This window comes from Acomys minous, assembly GCF_964271855.1.
Source record: "Acomys minous genome assembly, chromosome: 4".
Taxonomy (NCBI): domain Eukaryota; kingdom Metazoa; phylum Chordata; class Mammalia; order Rodentia; family Muridae; genus Acomys; species Acomys minous.
In genome coordinates this window covers 129,712,501-129,731,850 of record NC_140486.1, presented here as the reverse complement: position 1 = coordinate 129,731,850, position 19,350 = coordinate 129,712,501, and the positions used below count along the sequence as shown (strand labels likewise).

The following is a 19,350-nucleotide window of genomic DNA, read 5'->3' as shown; positions in this document are numbered from 1 at the left end:
GGATGAGGAGGCCTGGTGGCACTCAGAGGAAGGATAGCAGGCTACCAAGAAGAGATTTGATACCCTATGAGCATATACAGGGGAAGGTGGTCCCCTTCAGTCACAGTCATAGGGGAGGGGAGTAAGGGGAAAATGGGAGGGAAGGGGGAATGGGAGAATACAAGGGATAGGATAACAATTGAGATGTAATATGAATAAATTAATAAAATATATTTTTAAAAATCAAACAGGCACTTATAGACCTGGAAACTCAAAAATAATTACAAATAAACTACAAATCAGAATAAAATGCAACAATATGTTCAAAACTAGTACATAAAAATTGATGGCTTTTATGTATAAGTACTGGAGCTGGGGGTGTCACTGACAAACCGTTCCGTTTCCTGTGGCAACTACAATACAGCCTGTAGAGGAACACACCTGAAAGGAGGGAGGATTTCTAAGGCATGAAAACCTAAAATGCTCTTAATGAACAGGAACCCTTCTGAGAAGGGGAAAAAGTTGATATGCTTAAGTTCTTACAGTGGAAATCTAAAGTCGGACAGAAACTTTAACGTAATCTAAAATTTTACGTATGTGTGTCTGTGTGCATGTATATTTGTATGTGCGCGCGTGTGTGTCTGGTTGTGTCTGTATGTCTTTCTTTGGATGTGAGATGGTGAGAAACAGACAACAGGAGAAAGCAAGAGCTATAGAAAGCAAGAGGGAGAGGGAGGGAGACCGCAGAATAGCTGACAGAGCTCTGAACAGGCAAAGTCTCAAGTAGGGAATGTGGGTAGACAGGGCCAACAAAGGAAAGGATTTACCGTATAGCCTGCAGTCCTGGTGCTCGGGATGTGGGGTCAGGAGGGTCAGGAGCTGCGAGTTCTAGGCCAGCCTGGGTGCATGAGACTGTCTCAAACAACAACCATGACAAAGTACAGGACTTCAAAATCTGGTGAAGTTTTCAATCAGTGGAAATGAGATGGGTTCGCATTAGCCATGTAGGATGACAGGACAGGCAGACATGCTAACCAACCTAAAAGTTATGGGAGACAGACCGGCAAGTTGCAAAAAAGTAGGCCCGTGAAATCGGAGAAATCAGAGCTAATTACCCAAGAAGGGTTTCTACTTCCTCACTAAGAATTAATTCTAATATTTTTAATAAACAAATGAAACATTAGGCCTTCTTTAATCAAGACAAAGCCTTTAACAAAAGAAAGTGACATAAAACATGCTTTTCAGTTAGGTGGCCTCCCTCAGCCTGTAACTCTCCCAACAATGGTTGGTAGCATTGAAATTCATTTTGGAGAAGATAGAAGGAAGAAAGGAAATATCATGTTGTGATCTTAGAGTTTCCAAGGTGCTAAACAATACTTTCCAGTCTCATTGAAATAGGAACAATGCACTTTCTATGCCTTCCACTTCAGATTTTGCCAAACAAAACGTCTGCCTCAAATTTCTCCTTTAATTCACTGTTATCCAGTTTCTCCGTATTTCAATGTCTACGAGTTTTCTGGCTTGAAACTTCGTTGCATTTAAAGACTTTTCATAATAATGAGGTACAGTATTTAAGAGCAGACACACAAACATAGAACACGCTGTCACCACACTAGATGTCATAAACAGCCAGGCAGCTAAAAGCTGGTGTTTTCTTTTATGAGTACAATACGCCTATTGTTGTGAAATATTCAATCCACTAACAAATTTACTTAAAATTTTCCATTTGCCTAAATGATTCCATTTTCCAATTTCATATTGGCTCTTTGGCCAGACTGCCTGTAAAATACTTACTAATCCCCGTTGTCACTTATTAGGAGCTAGAGTTTGTGACCACAGAGAAAGACACACACAGCCCAAGCCCTAAGCCCAGCTCTTGCACAGACTTGTGCCACCCTCTTTGGAACAGAGTGACCACTAGGCAATGTTGCAATGGCTATCTCGTAAGGCATTTTCCACGCTGACGTCTCTGCTCAAACATACACACTGCTGTGGTGAACAGTCTATTCTCATATGCAGAAAGACTCAGCTGCAGGCGTTCTGGCTGCAGAGAAGATAAAACCTCCCTTCAGCCCATTTCCCACAGACAGAATACAGTGCTACCCTCACATGTGGTCAGTCAGCAGAGCACAGAAGTATTAAGCTGAGAATTATAGAAAGCAGTAAGTTGTCAGTTGTAAACTGTGTGCTGTTCTGAGGCACACAATGCCATCATGTGCTGCCCCACCCTCTCCTCGAGGCTGCGAGCCATCCTCTCCCGCAGCATGCCCAGGTTGCTGTACTGCCTGACCACCAGCCACGGTGTCAGTCTAACTTTATGTCACTGTTAAAAGTACTTGAGGAAAACTGCTTAAAGTTATAAGTACTTACTTTGTGTTATAGTTTCAGATGTTTTATTTTGTTAGTGTGTGCGTGTGCGCGTGTGTGTGTGTGTGTGTGTGTGTGTGTGTACAGGAGAGTGTGCATGTGTGTGTGTATACAGGTGTGTGTGCATTTGTGTGTACAAGTGTGTGTGTATATGTATGTGTGTACAGGTGTGTGTGTGTGTATGTGTGTGTGTGTGTGTGTGTGTGTGTGTGTGTGTGTGTACAGGGGTGTGTGCATGTGTGTGCCTGAGGTTACACATCCTCAATGGCTCTTCAATCTTATTCAACAACAGAGATTTTCAATCAAACCGCAAGCTCACCCATACATGCAGCCTCCATAGTCAGTGTGTTCTCGGGATTCCCTGCCTCTGACTTGGCTTCCAAAGTGCAGTAACAGGTGGGCTGTCACACTTACGTGGGTTCTGGAATGTACACTCTGACCCCACACTTCCATGGCAAGCACTTAGCCAGATAGCAATCACCCGTGTCTCTTTCAGAGCTTCTGGTCCAGGGCACTTGTTTTTTTGAGGCAGAGACTCTGTGCAAACATAGAGAACACAGAGAAGGCAGGAAGAAGATGGAGAGAAACAGCTGGGCCTTTCAATGACACAATTCTAGTGATGGTGACCTAATTCCTTCATCCAGGCCCTTCCTCCTGAGTGCTCATCCAATTAATAAAAATTAATATTGATTAATACATTAATTACACTAATTATGTCAGATCTTATGATCCAATCACTTCTCCAAGTGTCCATGAGCTGGAGACCGAGCCGTCAACACGCGTTCTCATATTCAACATGAGACTTCATATCCAAACCACGGAACAGTTTGTAGACTGAGCTTTAGCTGTCTCAGTCAGGAGACCGACTGCCGACAGTGTCACAGCACTTGTGGTCAAGAATGTTCTATTTTACTTAATCCTGGTCTCAAAAAACCAAGAGTAGTGATGATATCAGATTGGAAACGCCAAAGAGAACCTTTAAACGATCAGGTAAAAATTCTCCAGTTGTGTTCTGGGTGGGATTTGGAGAGTTGTCCCAAGGCCCATGTGTTAAAGGCGTAGTCACCAGTCATTGGTGTGTTGGGAGGTGGCGGCACATTTAGAAGATAAGGAAGTTAGATTACTGGGAGTGTGACCTTGAAGGAAGTACATGAAGTCCATGTTTCCTTGCCTTTCACTTCATTTCCCAGCCTCTATGAGGTGAACATGGTCTCCGCCATGCTATGCTGTCTTGTCACTTCACTTCCCAGCCTCTATGAGGTGAACATGGCCTCCGCCATGCTATACTGTCTTGTCACTTCATTTCCCAGCCTCTATGAGGTGATCATGGCCTCCGCCATGCTATGCTGTCTTGTCACTTCATTTCCCAGCCTCTATGGGGTGAACATGGCCTCCACCATGCTATACTGTCTTGTCACTTCATTTCCCAGCCTCTATGGGTGAACATGGCCTCCGCCATGCTATACTGTCTTGTCACTTCATTTCCCAGCCTCTATGAGGTGATCATGGCCTCCGCCATGCTATGCTGTCTTGTCACTTCATTTCCCAGCCTCTATGGGGTGAACATGGCCTCCGCCATGCTATACTGTCTTGTCACTTCATTTTCCAGCCTCTATGAGGTGATCATGGCCTCCGCCATGCTATGCTGTCTTGTCACTTCATTTCCCAGCCTCTATGGGTGAACATGGCCTCCGCCATGCTATGCTGTCTTGTCACTTCACTTCCCAGCCTCTATGAGGTGAACATGGCCTCTGCCATGCTATGCTGTCTTGTCACTTCACTTCCCAGCCTCTATGGGGTGAACATGGCCTCCACCATGCTATACTGTCTTGTCACTTCACTTCCCAGCCTCTATGGGGTGAACATGGCCTCCGCCATGCTATACTGTCTTGTCACTGGCCCAAGAGCCACGAACTGAACTCTAAGACTGTCAGCAAGAAGACCCCTTCCCCTCACTAAGCCAATGATCTCCAGGATGCCTCAGTGAGAGAAAGAACATTGACCCAGCTGAGTAAGAAGAGTGTGTACTGAGGTTTCTAAAAGCATATTTGACCACCTCCTCTTGGTGGGGAGCCCTGGTGACACTCAAAAAAAGAATAAGCAAACTACCAAGATGAGAATTGATAGCCTTTGACCATATAGTGGGGGAGGATGTCCCCCTCGGTCATAGACCTAGGGGAGGAGAATAGGGTGAAAGTAGGAGGAAGGGAGGAACTGGAGGATACAAGTGATGGGATAACAATTGAGTTGTATTCTGAGTAAATTAATTTTAAAAAGCTACAGTTGTAATTAGTCTTTCACCAGTAGAACTGGGAAGAAAGAAGATAGTTATGTTGTATTTGCCGTCATACCTCACACTGCAGACTTACGACTATCCAGTGCAAGGGGAGGCTTAGTTAGAGGTGCAGTGTGAGCGAACTTGTGCTGGAATGTACCTGGACCGATGGCAATGTGTTATGGCAGAGGGTGAGGACGATGGAAAAGAAGGGAAAACATCTGCATCAAGTCTTCAGTTACAGCGAAACTGGTTACAAAATTGTCAAATGGAGCAGAAAGGGGAGCATCAGGCATAGAGACCACTGCAGGAGCTCTGTGCCAACCAACAGCAAGCACACACACATCCCACCACTGCAGGAGCTATGTGCTAACCAACAGCAAGCATGCACACATCCCACCACTGCAGGAGCTATGTGCCAACCAACAGCAAGCATGCATGCATCCCACCACTGCAGGAGCTATGTGTCAACCGACAGCAGGCACACACACATCCCACCACTGCAGGAGCTATTTGCCAACTGACAGCAAGCACACACGCATCCCACCACTGCAGGAGCTATTTGCCAACTGACAGTAAGCACACACACACATCCCACCACTGCAGGAGCTATGTGCCAACCAACAGCAAGCATGCACGCATCTCACCACTGCAGGAGCTATGTGTCAACCGACAGCAAGCACACACGCATCCCAACACTGCAGGAGCTATGTGCCAACCAATAGCAAGCACACACACACATCCCAGCACTGCAGGAGCTATGTGCCAACCAACAGCAAGCACACACACATCCCAACACTACAGGAACTATGTGCCAACCGACAGCAAGCACACACACATCCCAACACTGCAGGAGCTATGTGCCAACTGACAGCAAGCACACACACATCCCAACACTGCAGGAGCTATGTGCCAACTGACAGTAAGCACACATGCATCCCAACACTGCAGGAGCTATGTGCCAACCGACAGCAAGCACACATGCATCTCAATGACAAAACAAAAGTTGTTATTTTGAAAAAGCAAGAGGCCACATTTACATAACTTTTACTATAGCATACCGGTACAATTGCCCTTTCTTATCAGCTATTGCAAGTCTTAGTCTGCTTAATTTGTAAGTGTAATTTTTATTATAAATACATATGCAAAGGTAAGAAAATGCACACACACAAAAGCATTCAGGCACACATGCATGCACACATACAAGGATACACATGCACACATGTATACACACAAGCACACATCCACGTCCACACACATATTTGCACACACAGACACGCACAAGCGCGCACACACAGCACCCTGTGTTAGGATCAGCTCCTCTTCACTCTGAAGAGTCACTGACCTGCTAGGTCTCATCTTTGCTCTAGAATCACCAGAGTAAAGGTCATGTCAACATAGTAATATCATCGCAAATCATATTATTTCTATACATTTTAAACTATATTTCGATAAATGGTAATATTAAAGAAAGTGATTTTTTAAAAAGGTGTGTTCTGTTAATGCAGCAGCAAAACTCAGGAGCCCCTGAAAATGTGCATGGGCTCGAGGCTAGGCTTTAGTTATAATATTTTGCACTCGTAGCCACATCTCATCCTTAAAACCACAGGAGCCCCCTGTGGTGTGCAGGCAGTGAGGTCTGGTGCAGACAGGTGCCTGCCCTAGGTATACCACCTGTCAAGGCAATGCCAGGAGACCCATCACTTTGTCTGAAGGTGCAGGTCACCAAGGCTCTGCGGACGCTACTGTTGGGTTCGCAGGTCTGTGTTCATCATGACCCCCAGGTGAGTAGGCACCGGGTGGCTTCCAGGACCGCGCACAGTGCCCCAATGTTCATTTGATTACTTAAGATTCCTCATTTTTCTACAGATGTCCTGCAAATATTCTACGTGCCGGCATCAGTTACTTTTCTGCTGCTGCAGCAGAAGACCACTACTGAGGCAATTTGTAGAAGGAAGGGTTTGTTTTGGGGTGGGGATTAGCGCTGCCAAGGGATAAGAGTCCCTCTGCAGCACAGTGGGGAAGCATTGCAGGAAGCACCAAGCATGCCAGTAGGAACAGCTGAGAACTCACATCTGCAGTCAGGACCAGGAAGTGAAGTAGGAATGGCTTCAGCTTCGACCTCTGAAAGCTCCGCCCCCCCACCATGATGATGTACTTCCTCTAACAAGGCCTTCCCAAACTGTACCAACTGGGGACCAAATATCTAAATGGCAGATAACGTGGCTGAGGTGTCACTCAAACCACAACGACCCTCTCATTTCTCTGTGGCGTCACTGTGATCATCTGGACAGAATGGTGCGCTTTGGGGAATCTTGCTCATTCACTGGCTTTCTTGTGCAGGCTGGTCATTCCTCACAGGGGAGAGTGGGTGCTGCTAAAGGCAGCAGGAAGTCTTCCAGCAATGCCAGCTGGGCCCTGGCTCACGGCTTTTCCTATCTGAGCAGCCCGTTTCCTCCTCCTCCATACTCAGGGGTTTATAACTGCTGTCTACAGACCTCACATCAGACTCTTATGGAAAAAACAGAGGCCACAGAATTGCACATTTCCATCTCCCGTACAGAGGGTCCCCTGACTCCTGTTACTGCTAAGCCAAGCGCTTTACAGAAATCTCATGACCCCAAGGGTCTTTCTAGCAACTGCTCATCAGATGGCCCTCACTGGTTCTGGAAAATTCTCAAATGTCTCCTATTGTCACAAAAAACCAACAAATGGAAAAGAGCCCCATGGTTTTTTCATCTGTCCCTCAGCTCTCATCTTCTCTTATATACTCCGGCCACACCACAGGGCATGGGCAGTCTTCCTCCTGCCCTTTGTCCTCACTCCCTTTGATCCCGCCTTTGGGCCACAGAGTCTCTGGGGGCCCTGGACAGACTGTCCTCCAGTGTCTCCCCAGAGGGCTGTATCCAGATGTGCTCAGCCGCCGCTGCTGTGACACTCTGCTCAGATATCCTTTTTGGCTTTCTCAAAGGCATCTCACAATGCCACCCATTAAAACCTCACACTGAATTCCTGGTCCTGCCCTTTTTAATATCTACCTGTCACCCCAGTGTCCGACCTGTTAATGTATTTCAGACCCCTGCACAGGCTGAGCTACCTTCTTCTGTGCCCTGGAAACCTCCCACAGTTCATCCTTTCCCACTGACCGACGCTGTGTACCTGCTCTATCCACTCCCCTAGAACCCGCTGGCCTTGCTCTACCCCCACTCCTGCCTCCGTCCTGCCACAGCACAGCCTCCGGGGCCCTCCAGGCTCTCCTCACACACAGCTGCAGGCTCCTGCTGCTAGCCTCACTTCCTGTTTCTGATGCCCACTTTTCCCTTCCTGGCTTCTCCATACACTGCTCTGTGCTCCAGCTTCCCCGTCAGCTTCTGCCTAGTCCATGCAGCGGTCTTTACGGCCCCTGTCGGGAACACGGCTGATGTCTGTTGTCACAGTAACCTGACCAATAACCCTGCCCATCTAGGGCGTACAAGGCGACAGTGGCAGAATCTGCTTCTGTGTGCTAGGGCCCTGTACTAGCACTTACCTAGCAGGGCCACATCTATGGTGTCTATTATGTAAACAGATGACAAGTGAATTAATTGGCTCCAGTATTTATGTTCTTTGCCACAATACAAACACTGGCCTAAGGTTTTCAGTTACGTTCCAGAATATAATGACATGGATTTTTTTTTCGCCCTCAGAGCTTGACACATAAGACAAAACTAATTACTGTGCCCATCCTTCCTTGACCCACCTATAATGTGGCTGACTTTCTGAGCACAGTCCTGGGCACAGAGTAAGCATTCTGAGAATCATCAGGCGACTGGCCGGTGGTTGAGGAAGGAGATTCTGGAGCATTCTCACGGTTCTGTCATCTATGTTCACTGAACCAGAAGGACATCTGAGCACGTTCTCAGGAGACCAGAGAAGACCTAACTCATGGCAGGCAACCCTGGGAGGAAGCAAGGCTTTGAATTGTGTTTGGAACATAAGTGTTTGGGTGAGGGCTTTAAAAAAAACTCCCCCTAAGAATGCACTAGAAGAACATCAGTGGTGGCACCCAGACTCATTACTCTTTGAGGAAAATGCACCCTTCATTTGAGTGTGTGTTCACACACACCATAGCTGTACATCTCCCATACAGCTGTCATGCTGTAGGTGGCCCCAACCTCGCGATCTGGGCCATTTCCCATGGTGCGACCCACTACGCTAGCACCAGTGCTTTGAAGGTGACCTATGCTCCATGCGCTGCACTTCTCCTCAAGTTAGAAGACAAGTGACGGAAAAGGTTAACCAAAGGAAGATGAGATTTAGAGGAAGATAAAGCTGGATTTGGAGAGCTCTGAGGAGCAAACAGAGCAGTGCTTGCAGAGCCTGGCACAGAGCCTGCCCCAGGACAAGCTTCCCTTCACCTACTCATCCCACTCTCAGGCAGTAAGCCACATGAATAACTTTAGAAAGGAGGCAGTGAAAATGACTCAGAAGTTTCTACTTGTCTTAGTGAGAGGAAAATTCAGAAAACTAAAACATTACACAACAAACCAAATCTTAACTAATAGGAGACCTATATAAAAATCTCCATAATAAAATAAGTATATAAATAATATATATTTAAATTACATAAATATATAATGTAGTAATATATTTATTATTTAGCAATATTGTACACAATATAATGTAATGTAATATGCAATAATACATAAAGTTATATAAATATATTAAAATAGCTAGTAAGGATATGAGCTAGGTAAATGCTTGGTAAAAGTAGGCAAAGTTAGGAAGGCAGTAAAGCATGACGCTGACAATACAACAACACTGTAAGTGATTACCCCAATACTCTGGTTACTCAATATGGAATAAACTGAAAGAAGACTAAATTTTTTAAAAAAGCCAGGGCTTCACTGTGTAGTCTAGGTTGGCCTGAAACTCATACAAAAAAAGTCTTCCCACTTGTCCCTCCTACATGCTGGGATTAAGCTGTACACCTCTGTGCCCAAGAGGAGACCAAACATGCATGAAAACAGTCCAATATCTATCACCCCCAAAAAACACCTAACTACAGATGGACCAAAGACTTCAATTTGAAACTGGAAAACAATGAAACTTCTAGAAGAAAAGCAGCCAGTACTCCACAGGATATAGAGATAGAAAAGGATTTCATGACTAAGATTCCATTTGTTATGGGGGTAGGGCTAACAGTTGACAACAGGGACCCCGTAAAACCATACAGCTTCCTCATGGCTAAGACAGCAGCCGGTGAGTGCACAGGAAACCGACGGACCGGGAGAAAGTCTTTGCCAGCTGTAGCTGACAGAGGATTGTCCATCCTATACAAAGAACTGAAGAAATCAATAACAAAGGGAAAAAAACCCAGTTCAAGAAGAAAAGCGGGCTATGAATCTGAAGAAAGAATTCTTAAAAATATAAATAAAAATGACTAAATAAATAGCTCAAAAATTACCCACCATCCTTAGGAATTAGGATAATTCAAATTAAAACGACTTTGAGATGCCATCACACTCCAGCCAGAAGAGCTGGGATCAACAACCAAGCAATGAGAAGTGCGGGAGAGGATGCGATGAAAGGGAGCCCCACTGACTGCTGGTGGGGACGCACCAACATGGGCTCCCACCGCCCTGGAGATAGGCGAGCCCATCGGCTGACCAGCTCTATCCCTCTAGGCATGTGTCTGAAGGACTTGACATTCAACTCCACACAAAACTAGCTTGGCCTTGCTCAGTGCTGCTCTAGTCACATTAGACAGGAAACAGAAACATCCTAATGTCTCCCAGCTACAGAACGGCTAAGGGAAATGGGGCACATGCACACTATGGGAAACTCTCCATCTGTGAAGGAAGATGAAGTCATGAACCTTGCAGGTAGAGTCCATAGGGCGGGGATGTGGTCTGTTGAGTCGGGGGAACCCAGGCCTGGAAAACAAACGCCACATGTTCCCTCTTATCTGTGATTCCTCGTTTTAAATCTCCACATGTGAGTAAGTAACCTGAGGTAATTGTAAAAACTACTAGAGTAAAAAATAAATAAATGAATAAAAAGACCCTGTTGGGGTGACGGGAGAGAGGCTCTGTGGAGGGGAAGCAGGATGAGAAGGAAGGGATGGGAAAAATGGGTTGGGAAATTTTATTAGGGGAATGATGATTACAGAAAGAGAAAGGGAAACAGAAGTAAAAAAAAAAAAATCCTAAAGATGCCTCAAAAAGTCATGATGAATCATTGTTTTATATTCATTTAAAATTAAATATAAATGTATAAATACATGCATATATTTATACAAATACATACATATTTATATGAAATAATAATACAACTTGGGGCAGTAACGCTTCCCCCAGGGGGTCATAAACTGTCTAGCAGAAACTCCAGGGCTGGGCATGAGAAGTTGTTGAATTGTTGGTCAGGAGAATTCAAGAGACTTGTCAGACAAGACGCCGTACTGTGGCCACATCACGTGGAAGATTCACCCTGTATCCCCCTCACAAGCTGCTTTCACGGCACCAGAAACTCAGAGAAGAAAATGATCCCTTGTACCATAGCGATGCGTATGAGCTACAACAACGGCCAGCCCAGCAATCGTGGCACTAATATCATGGTGGTAATTAACAGCTTCCTGCCTGGAGTCAAGATCCGTGTAATAGGAGGGTAATTAATCATGCCTGGTTCTGTGAACCTCACCAATTACCTAGGGCAGTGTGGTCATAGATCTTAGAGGAGACCCTAGCGCAACTCCTAACTGCATTCTAAGTATCTACCCTTATGCCCACAGACGAGCGCAGCTTGCACTTCTCCCCTCAGGAGCTTCTTTTCTCAGCATTACAGAAGGATGCAGCTGGCAAAAATGCAACAAATGATTGTGGCATACCCAGCCCCGGTCCAGACATCTACAACATAACCCAAGCACCCAAGGCTGGGGAAGCATCAAGGAAGAGGGGGCGGAAACACTGTGAAAGCCGGAGGGAAGTCAGCTGAGAGGCTGTACCTTGTCTGCGACAGGAAGCTACATGCATGAAATCTCAAACAACAGAACAGCTTAAATAAGACCACCTGGGCAACTCCAGTAGCGACCAACCCAAAGCAGACAGAGATGTCATGGGATTTCACCCCAGATGGCGAGCTACAAGCAATTAAGGACTACAGAGACAGGAGGAACCAGTGTTTCCCAGAGATGAGCCATCTTATCGGTTATGCAGTGAACTCTGCTCAGCCTGAGAAACACACACATGCAGGCAACACTGCAAGGACTCATCAGACTGTATTTATGTTTATTAGTTTGTGTGTGTGTGTGTGTGTGTGTGTTACAGCAACAGTTAAAGAATGAAGCCTACAAATTAGGGGTGGGCAGACACAGAAGGGGTACAGAGGAAGATAGGGAGGGTAAGTGATGAAATTATACTTTAATTAAAAATTTAAAAATTAATAAAAAATTAAGAACAAAGTTCCCGGTTAGGACTCAATTTGAAAGTTGTTATAAATAGCGAGCCACTATTTGCAGAACAATCGCTTGAAGGGAAGTCACAGTTAGTTCTCTGTTCTTTTCACCGAGATAAAACTCTGCATAGCTGACTTCCAGCCGGATTCTGTCTCCATATAATCCCCTGGAATGGAGAAAACTTAGAACTTCCTCAGTGCTGGCCAACCAGCCTAGCATTCTCCTTTAAGCCAACACTGCTTTTGCTCACCATGGAGGAGAAATTAACCCCATCCCCTCCTCACAAGGGTGAAAACATTAATAATTTCACTGCACGATTTTTACAATTTAAGAGCAAACTACCCCCCCCTCTCTGTAAGTAGTGACTGCCCTATCACGCATGTGTAGGATAATTTCTTAAGAATCTGCTTTTCAGCTACTTAGCAAAGTTCAATATTTTTCAAAATGTGAATATAATACGACTCCACTATACCGAGAACATCTTACATTTGCCCTTTGAATAGGGCCTATGTTGTTGCCCATTAGCTGGGTGGCTGCTACTGTGAAGGGGAGCACTTCTGGTTTTTAACGGAGTGTTATTCTATTCCTTTCTCTAAAGGCAAAAGTACATGTTTGAAATGAGTTCTAGTCAGAGGACAGAGGCAGCAAGAGGAGATTTTCCCCCTAGAAGTTGCACTCTATCTGTTTGCGGGGGGGGGGGGGGGGGGGGCTCTCAAGAATGTCTTCATTTGCCATTTTTTAAGACTGTGAGGACTGTACTAGATCTGAAAGAATCATGACAGGGGACGTCGTCGTGGTTCGTGACCTGTGTCCCCTCTGCCTCTGGTCACTGAGACAAACAGATGTGAGGGATGAAAGGTAGCAGCTGCTGCCATGATGTTAGGCAGCCAAGGGAGCCTGTGGTGTTGACCCTCGGACTCTTGCTGAGCTCCTCCGTGTTCTTGGCTTTATTTTTTCTGTGTAACACACAACAGCAAGCGAATTTTGCTGACAGGGCAGAGGGATGCTGACTAAAATCTTGCTGGCCTAGCAGCAATGAGATGTCATCCTGGCCATATTCTATGTTAATATCTCCAGTCAAATATCAGGCGCCAAAAGCCCAGTAAGTTTCCTTGGGAGGACATGTTCAGTGGGCAAATTCAGTTCCTGACTGACCTCGCAGTAGCACACTCTGGCCATGCCTGAGGTGGAGCCTCTTTCTGTAGTGTGCTGGCGTCTCGGAGGAAGGCAATGCCTGTGATAACTCAAGGTGTCCCCAGGCCATTGAGCTATGTTAATGGGTGCTGTCCTCACCAGTGCCCTACTCCCCACGCATGGTTTCCACCCTATTGCATCAAAAATTCCTGGCTTTGCAGGCTGAGTGTTAACAGTAGGAACAATTGGAAGTGGAGGTTTGGTTGCTAGAACAGATACGGCAGAAAGCACCAGGGGGGTCCTGTAATATCTCCCATCAGTTAGCTATTGTGCCTCATTAAACATTGATGCTGTACATCAGGCTGCTGAGCTTCGGGCTTGATTACTGACTAGCTTTCCTCATGACTTCCCTAATACTGCACTGTCCAATTATAAAATGTCAGCTTTGAAGTTTTCAGAAGAGCAACTGGAGGCCACCCGAGACACTTACTAAGAACTCAGAAGTACTTAGCCATGGCTTAACGGTTGCTTTAAATCAACTTCGCAAGTATTTTTCTTTGATGGGGTTGTTTAAAATATATGAAAACGTATCGGTCCCAATAGCATGCCTTCAGTTGGATATTATCATAAAGTGGTACTCTCACACCGATCAATACCATTTAAAACACTGTTAAAATAATGGCTATGGAGCTCGGCAAGTCTAAATCAGAAAGCAAAACATGCATTCAGAAAAATTCCAATATCAAATGAATAGCATTGAAGGAAGCGTAGCCGTTAACACGTATGTAGCAAACTTTAAATTAATCAATATATCGGATTACAATAAATGTGGGTCAGCACCTTTTCCTTGCGAGACCCTGGGATAATGGAAAATCAGGCTTACTAGACTCAGTGCCTTTTGTAGAATAACAAATGTGAGCCTTCGCACAGTTCAACAAGTAAAGGGGAAGGCCAAATATCTTGATGGATCTGCAAGCCATAAAACCCACACACCTTTCCACTCCATCTTCATAGGGAAACGAAAATGTTTAAAATGCACAAATAACTAACTTTTTCTTATTTAGCCATTCAGGACTCAGTAAGTCAGTTAAGACGGAGAGAGTTCTGGTAATGTTAGTTTTCAGGGATAGAACATCTTAACAAGAGAAATTCACTGGCTCGGGTTAAAGTGTGCCACGTGAGTTTAACACTGCACACTCACTGCCTCCAAGAGCACAGTTGCTGGTGGCACTTACAACAGAGAAAACTCCAGCAGGAGTTCTGTCAGCTTAGATTTCCCACAGCAAATGTCCAACTGGAGAAGATAAACCTAGTGTATAAAACTGTGTTTATTTTTCCATTCCTATTTATCATGTATCCTATTTTTAAATGGCATCAGATGTTTCTCATGAATTCCCAGCTAGTATTGAGCCTTTAAAATATACTATCCTCATAGTAGACAGCTTGGAATCTATGTTTTTAATCACTATCTATTTAACTTAGTAATTTAAATGAATTTAGTAATTTAATTACTGTCTATTATTAAAACACCTGCTTGCATAGATGAAATATGAAATTGACAAGGCAACGCTTTAGAGAGAAAAGGGGCAAAGGACCTTTGTTCCAGAAAAGCCACACAAGTCACTTAGTAGTGTCTCCGCTGTAGGACTGGCACACGATTAGCCCCAGAGACTGCGAAGCTCAGCCAACATCTGCCATCTATGTACAGTCCATGGCTTAATGGGCACATAGACGCATGCTCAGTAAATGCAGGACCAAATAAAGCCCATGTGGAGGAGAGTGAGAAGTCACAGGACACAGCTGTCCTTGCAGACCCGCTTAACCCAAGTGGGCTCCAAACGAGGCTGTAACAGGTCCAAGTTCCAAATACAGTTTGCCTGTTCGCCAGCCCTCGCTGGATGTCAGTCTTCACGTCTCTCTGCTTATTTTCTTGGATGTGAGAGAGGGTGCTTATTTCTTTATTATGATAGCACCTCACCAGACTCCATCTCTGCAGCATCCATCCCGGAATCCAGTGTGTGAAGTGATGGATGAGACAAATGACTCAGCCTGTATCCTTATGATGGATCTGGGGTACCAGCCCATCTCACGCACACTACTGTCCCTGTGCCCTAGACTCCAGCACCTGCCGCATTAGAAGGCACGGCAGGGTAGAGGTTCGGGTTTGAGGTTCTTCAAAAAGACCAGGTTTGGACCCTGCCTCTGTCCAGGGAGCGACGGACATGGGATTAGAGTTCTTGACACTAGCTTCTTATCACCACAAGAGTTCTGTGTCAGGCATTCCTAGAGAACGACCGAGAACTCCGAGCACCACGGGCAGCCAATGTTCTTTGTTCTACCTCTGCCCCCGTCTCTGTCTGTCCCTGCAGTTTGGGTCACTTCTCCTCAGTTTGGATCTGGGCCTGGGTCACTCAGTCAGAGGAACAAATGGCTTGCCTGTTTAGCACCCACGGACTCCTTCCAGCACTTAACCTTTGCAGCCTGACATCGATATTCCTGCCCATGGACTCCCCGAATGCTCAGCCCAGCACTTCCCATTTGTTATCATTTCTCCCAGACACAGAGGCATGCTGGGTATGCAGACAATCCGTGATAAATGAGCAAATGGCTAATCAGTTCTTCTGAAAAATCCCAAGGCCTATGAAGTAAGAAAATCCGCCAGGCAGGAAGCTTCTGGTCCTTGCTTTTTCCAGGAGCATCACTTCTTTTAAAAAGGTGTGTGTGTGCGTGGGTGGGTGTACAGGCACACAGTGTGTGTATGTGCATGAGGAGTATGTGTGTGTGTTTGAGTACAGGCTCATGTGTGTGTACTGTATATGTACAGGTTTCTGTGTGTGGACTGGCACATGTATATATGTGTGTATATGTATGAGAATGTGTGGAATGAGTGTACATACTGTGTGTGTACAGGTTCATGCTGTGTGTGTGTGTGTGTGTGTGTGTGTGTGTGTGTGTGTGTGTGTGTGTGTGTCCTGTCCATTTTCTGATGAATGCCCCAGGGCAGAGGGCTTGAGACCACAGACATGCTAAGGAGGATCGTTTCGGCTATGCCTCGGAGTAAGTACATGCGTGGAACATGTGCAACTAAATCTATTTGACACAGCTCTTGACCTCCGGCCTCGAAGCCAGTCTTCAGCAAAGTTGGGAAGTTGTTGCTGAAGTTTGCTGTTACGCTTCAGTGAGGATCTGCCAGTGGTCAGGAAGGGAGGCGTAAAGCAGAGTGTCTGGTATTCACACTACATGGGGATGAGCTATGCAACAGGCGTCTCATCCAAGGGAACCATCTGATGCATTATGAGGACACTGCTGATGCTTTGCAGGGTGGCCACACCTGTGTGTCCTCGTGCCGTATTTTCAGTGTCCCTTCCTGTCAGCTATCTCTTCTGATTCACTTGGCTGCTTTGAGAGGCAGGATGATCTGTTTCTCAGGGGACGATGCCAAGGCTGGCATATTCAAGGTCTCAGCTGTACCAAGCTGTGAGGTTCCCATCTCTTCCTCCAATGCACTACCCACTGAACTACCCAGCTCATGTGAGTCCCATGACACTTGCACTACAGGGAAAATGTCGCAGTGTACAAAAAAATAGTGTTCACAGCTGCCTCAGTTGTAAAATGGGAAAAACAATGTGAAGGTGATTTATAGTATCAAACAGCTGGAGAAAGTGCTGTAATAATAATTATTACCATGATAATGAATATATTAAGAAATCAAATTCTTGATGTGATCACTAAAAAGTGTCTAATAAAAGGTTGCATTTTACACAGCTAACATATAGAACCTAGTCAAGAGTGTGGAAATGAAATCCATCACCATTGAGGAAGTCTGGCTTTGTTTTTTTAATTACGTCTTTCTAAATTAAAAAAAAAATCACCAAAACAGCTATATCTATAATAACTGAGGTGACTTCTTTCTCATTCAAATTTATAGTTTCTTTAAATACCTGTCAGTTATTGTTTATTTACTTTCTTGGGATTATTTTACAAACTGATATATTCTTGCACATACAAAACATTAGTGGGTTGACAGCCAAAATTTGAAGGAAAGATACACCAGGTAAAATTATGCAAAATGAAAACAAAGTTGAAAAGTAATAATACAAGGAGATAGGAAATGAAGGGAAACGTGTAAATAATAGAAGCAATAGTCACGCAGGCTGATACGTACCCTCTTTGATATAAATGATACATGACGCGCCCCACAAAGCCACAGTAACGATAGCAACCAGGGGAGATGCAACACTCAGAGTGACTCACCCAAAGCCTAATTGATACAGTAAACATCCCATGTATATTTCATATTCTGGTTTTCATATGGCACTGAAATGTGCTGTGTTTCTTATTTCTACAAATCACTCATGTTAATATAGTCGCTCCTTAATTTATAAAGTGATTAGACGTTAGTGTGCCTTCTAGCTTAAATAACAGGTCAGCAAGACTTCAACACCAGTTCTTGTACCTACGTCTCAGTAAAGACTCTCAGTTCAGCTATGTACCAAAATGACTGCTGGGCGACACACTTATAAGGATCATTTACATATATTCAAGACAGCACACTCTGGCTCTCTCTTCGACTCAGACATAGGTGCGCAGCATTACTATTTAAAAGTCTTATATCCCAGCAATTTAATGAAATGCCAAAACAGCAGGTCTGTCTGGAGACAGAAGCCTGGGACAATATTTGATTGAAAGCTCTTTGAAGAAAAGAAATTTCCCTGTCTCATTCTCCAAATTGCTCAGCATCTTCAGCTTAGCTGTGCCCTTCAGAGCAAGCCATGAACTTCGTGTCTATGTCCTTGCAGAGCATAAATTCCAACTTTACAAATATTTTCTTATGAAACCATCATGTTATCTTTTCCTGCAGAGGCTCCGTACTAAATGAGTAAGCTATTTCTTTCGTTCTTCTCCTTAAGTCCGTGTTACCTATACTCAAGGCAAAAACAAGTGTTTTACAGCATTATTTGCTGAAGAGGTGCAAGGGTCTCTCTGCTGCATTTGAACATGTTGTACCAGCCTTTACCTTCTGCACTAAATTTAATAAGGAAGGTAAACACGGAGTAAGCTGGGGGGTACAGTGAAAAATGAGAACTGAATTGCTTTGAATGCAGTGATCTCATGCCCACAGACGCCCACCCAATCCTTAGGTGTTCAGATCTGAGGAGAGATACACTTACATCCAACACGCAAGTTGAACTGCCACTGGTGATGTCATTAGGATCCTCATACCCTTGGCAGAGATGAGGCGCCTCAATTCTGAGGAACCCCAGTTGTCCTTGGTGATAGGAACACTGCTCTTTCTTAGGACAGGACACGTTAACTCTATACCATAAACAACATGCCTTGGTTCTTTGGTTGCTTTGGGTCTGATTCTTCCCTACAACTCTGAGTAGTACACAGCCCAGGAAACTCAACTTGACATGGGTGTCACACCACTGTCCCACGACAGAGTTAAAGGGGCCATTCAACTATGGTGGCTGGAGCCACTGGATCAGGCAGAGCCACATGAAACATGAGCTGAGTCAGCATCTCTGTGACCAGGGTGACTGGACACAGATGTTTGGAAGACTTCAAAGGGGCTCCTGGTGGCTGCCCCACATCACTCCAGCTCCTGGTGGCTGACCCACATCACTCCAACCTTAATGCTGAGAGTCACCTTCCCTCAAGTTTGTTCCACCAACAGTTATCGGCCGACTGAAGTAGATGCAGTTTTTACTCACTTGCTCATTCTTGTGCTTTAACTTTCCTCTACTTTATAGTTTTCAAACTGCTTGCCTATGGCGCTCAGAGCTCTTCAGAATACATGAACTGTAAACAATGTGCCAGTTCTCAAAAAACAAAAAGTAACCAACACAATGGTGTTTTTATTTTTATATACTTTAGGAAGTGACACCAAACATTTGCATGAGAAAAAGGGGCAAAGGGAGTTTTCTTGAACAATCATACAGGGCAATTAAAACTCAAGGTAAAGAAAGGGCCCAGTGTATTCTACATAGAAATCCCAGCATTTATCCAGTCCCTTCCACTGAGCCCCAAGAATTCTGCCCTCAGGAGACTCTGCTAGCCTGGTATCCAATTATAAGTGAGTATATACTACTAGCCCAACATGGATGACTCTGAGAGTCTTCACTCAGTGTGGGATTGGAACAGATGCTGGGACTCCAGGTGA

The 19,350-nt window shown here is 44.9% G+C and overlaps 1 protein-coding gene across 2 annotated transcripts in view; it reads right to left on the bottom strand.

Moving 5' to 3' along the window:
* The window catches only part of L3MBTL4 (L3MBTL histone methyl-lysine binding protein 4), a 276,348-nt gene that overhangs the window by 70,991 nt on the left and 186,007 nt on the right, over window positions 1-19,350 (bottom strand). The window contains exon 13 of one of the 2 annotated variants that reach the window (XM_084778171.1): window positions 2,761-2,883. The exons of the other annotated variant lie outside the window; for it this stretch is intronic. Coding sequence (XP_084634297.1) covers window positions 2,761-2,883 — 123 coding nt within the window. The remainder of the gene's footprint in view (window positions 1-2,760; window positions 2,884-19,350) is intronic. 2 annotated transcript variants of the gene reach the window in all.